Here is a 3700-nt window from a genome sequence, read left to right as displayed (position 1 = left end):
ACTCTCGGTATGTAAATATTTCCATATGTATTTAAAGTTGAAATTATATTATTCTTATTAATGTGTTAAAATATACCGAAAATATAACTAAATATATTTAAAATCCCTCAAAATCCCACAGACACTATTAATGGCGACGGTTTAGCTTTACTGTTTGAAGAAGACGTCAGAGAGACGATGCATATTTCAATGGGTTCTATGTATCAACAATTCTAATTGTTATTTCATTTGAAAAGATCATAAGTCGATGGAGGATTCAACGCCGTTGTATTGAAGAGCAATTTATCCAACATCAGCGAATTTGTCAGTCTAGTCTTTGAATAGACATTGAATACACGGAATAAACATTTTATAAAATATTACATGCACATGTAGTTTATTTGTTTGTTTTTGTTGTTTATTTTCACATATATTTCTTTGGGGTTTTTTTTGTTATTTTTTTCTTTATCTTTTTCTTTATTATTGTTTGTGGAATAGTATGACAATACTTTTGTCAACTCCTTTGATTTGCGCTTAACCAATCAGCCACGAAGTCACCAAAACTTACTCATGCCAGTTCGAGCCAACAAGTTTTCAGTATTCCGTATGCGCACTGTCAGGCAATAGTGTAAACCTTTATTTTCACTCCTTTTGTTCCAATATAAAGTCTAAACATTCTATCGCAAAAACCAATGCATCGAGCGTTCCTTGGAGTGTCATATCCTTCCAGCATCTCTATTTTCACATCCGTCGAATTAAGTGTGTTATTGCATATTTCAACGTTGCATGTAACATAAACTGCGTGATCATCACATATGTATGCAGTACCAGTCTTGTCGGTTGTGATGCCTTGCACATTAAGATATAGATACGCATTCATTAAGGCATTTCTACTTATTTCACATACATTTTCAAGCTTATTTTTGAATTCTAGTATTGCCAAACAAGCAGAGGATTGGTTTGCCTCTTTAGAAATGTATGCCAGTGTTGTATTTGGAATCACTGAAATCTTGTTCACATTACGGTAGTTTAAGTCGACATTCTGAGCGACTGTTCCATCGAGGTCCAATATTTCGATTGTCCCAGAATTTTGATATGTTACGATAAGCTTTCTTTCATTTCGAATAAAATTTATACCATGGCATGCTCCAGAGACAGTGAGGGAATTTTCAGGTGTAACTGCATCCGCCTCTGGTAATGCAAGTACAAGAAATTGAATCTTTTTTTCTGCCGGAAGAGTGACAGCTAATTTGTCGTCAGATATCACTGTTATGTCATAAGGCGCTGAACTTAGTAAAAAAATAGACGTTATTTTGTCATTGTTTATGTCTATTATTTTCACTTTCTTGTTTCCCTTATCAACAATGGCAAGAAGTGATTCTGAAATAATGCATAGTCCGGTTACCTCACATATCTTCGAATCATCGGTAGACATCGCATTAAGGTCTCTGATAAAATTTATTGTTTTTGATTTCTTTTCGTTGAGAGAAACTTTTCCAAAAGGATACCGATGTGAAGTATGCGTTGTCATTTCTTTATCTGGTGTAAACGAGTATCTTTTTATTATATTGTCCATTCTAATTTTTTCAAGATTGACGTGGTCTACCCTTATTTTGCTCTGTGCCCTTTTCATGGATATGAATGCATCCATTGTTCTGTTTCTAGATATTTTAGGTTGAACATAGGATTCGATAGTGCTTGCATCAAAACACATTGCCTCACATGCATTTCTATGAGACATGATTTTTCTTTCATCATCGTCTCTAAATTTTTTCAATTTCTTGTCAAGTTCGCTTTCAATCTGGTCAATGTTTTCCATTACACGTTGTCGAACAGATGACATCTCATTACTTGCTTTGTCATGATTGATCGAAATTGCCTTAAGGCTTGACTGGATGGCATATTGTGTTATGTTTATGTCATCCATCAACAGTTCTGTGTTGTCGTGCAGCTTTTCAAATTCTTTCTTTATATCTATTTCGGGCAAAATGTCATTGATATGTTGAACACTTTCACATTTTTCATGACTTGATCCTTGGCAGGAAGAGCAGCAAACCTCATCATGTGTTTCGCAATAAAACTCTATTAGCTTCCCAGGATGAATTGTACATGTAACGGGTTTGGAATCTTTCTTTTCCGGCATGTTGTCCTTTCCTTTTAGAACATGGTGTCTTGTTATAGAAGGACGGCAATGTACTTTATAGCAATCCTTGCACAAATATTCTTCACAGTCGACACAGTATCCTTCCACGGACAGGCTCTGCCCATCGCTTTTACATGGATCACAAAACAGTTCTAAAAATTCAGTACATAATTCAGCCTCATCATTCTTATACATGTTTTATTTTGAAGATTTAAGTTTACGAATAACTGGAAGTCCTCGTTATTAATATTTACTACTATAATATCCAACTGATTGTTATTGAGATGACTGTTTAGTTTCTTGTCAAAATTAAATCTTCCTTTTCATTTATAAATGGAGCAATTTTATATATCGTATATTACCGTGTAATAATACGACGCTCTATAACATTTTCAATCGACCAATCTTCCTGTTTAAGATAATCGGCAAGGCAACGACATGTACATTTGTTAAACTGAAGTTAGTTTTATCAGCTTAACATATCCAAAGTATGTTATGTGATATGCAATTTATATAATTTAAACTTTAAGGTAGTACACCCCTTATGCACTATCTCCACTTTGAAGAGTATTCAAATAGGCTAGAATCACTGTAAAGTGTATTGAAACTGAGGGGCGTGGGTTCAATCCCCAGAAGGGGCAACTTTTTTTTCCTTTCTATTTTTTCTTTTTAACATTTTTAATTAATCTCTCAGATCCCTAATAGAAGAAAAAAATGTTTCATTTTAATTATATAATTTTTGTAGGTATTTATTTACTAAATAATGCCAAATTTAATTGCAAATATGATACCAGATATTTTCAAAGTTTAATAAAATAAAAAACTACACGGTGAAAGTATTTTATATTTTGCAAGTCCAACCAATATACATTCAAGAAAATTTAGGCAAACTTTGAAAACAGCCCCTCATTATGGAAAATTTAAGGGATATTTTAAAGAAGGCTTTTTACACCGGGAAATGGTCAAATAAGTGTTAAAAGTAGGTGGGGTAGGGTTACAGTTTTATACATTTTAAAAACATTTCGTTTAAAAACAATCATTTTGCTTGTTAAATTTGTTTAATGAAAACATTTTTCATAATGATAATATTATAGACAATTTAGAGTTTCTTCATTTCTGAAAAAAGCCCTTCTAATGGCAAAGTTTTAGTTCAGAAAAAACTCCATAACTCATAAACCACACGGTAAATTTTGTTTAAATTTTGCATACAGGTATCATTGAAGGCATATTACTGTCTTATGTTGTCAATTTTAAAGTTCATTATAGTGCCCATTAGGGGTGTACTACCTTAAGTCAATACATATTTGTTACGTTAAGCAAAACATAATTTAAAAAATCGAAATAGGGATTTCATCATGTTATGCAGTGTCCATAATTTCAACAGAAACAGTACTATTTTCGGCTGTTGTTTTTTTCGACTTAGTAAATCTGTTCTTTTTTTCTATTCAATTGTCACTGTAGTGTTGTTTGTGCCGTCCTAGAAAATCATTTAGTATTGTCGTGTTTGTTGTATTAATAGTTCCTTCCATTTGATCTTTTTCTAGTTCGGTTGTTCCAGTATTCCTATTTGAAACTGTA

General features: G+C 32.7%; 1 protein-coding gene across 1 annotated transcript; it reads right to left on the bottom strand.

The window, feature by feature from the left end:
- Window positions 1-595: 595 nt before the first annotated feature.
- LOC132723817 (uncharacterized) lies at window positions 596-2317 on the bottom strand. The gene has a single exon (XM_060708600.1). It carries the CDS (start codon window positions 2315-2317, stop codon window positions 596-598), a length of 1722 nt encoding a protein of 573 aa, XP_060564583.1.
- Between the last annotated feature and the right edge of the window lie 1383 nt (window positions 2318-3700).

Source organism: Ruditapes philippinarum, unplaced genomic scaffold (genome assembly GCF_026571515.1).
Source record: "Ruditapes philippinarum isolate M1 unplaced genomic scaffold, ASM2657151v2 ctg8621_1_1_1_1, whole genome shotgun sequence".
Taxonomy (NCBI): domain Eukaryota; kingdom Metazoa; phylum Mollusca; class Bivalvia; order Venerida; family Veneridae; genus Ruditapes; species Ruditapes philippinarum.
Note: the sequence above shows the minus strand (reverse complement) of the source record. Positions and strands in the feature narration are given on the sequence as shown.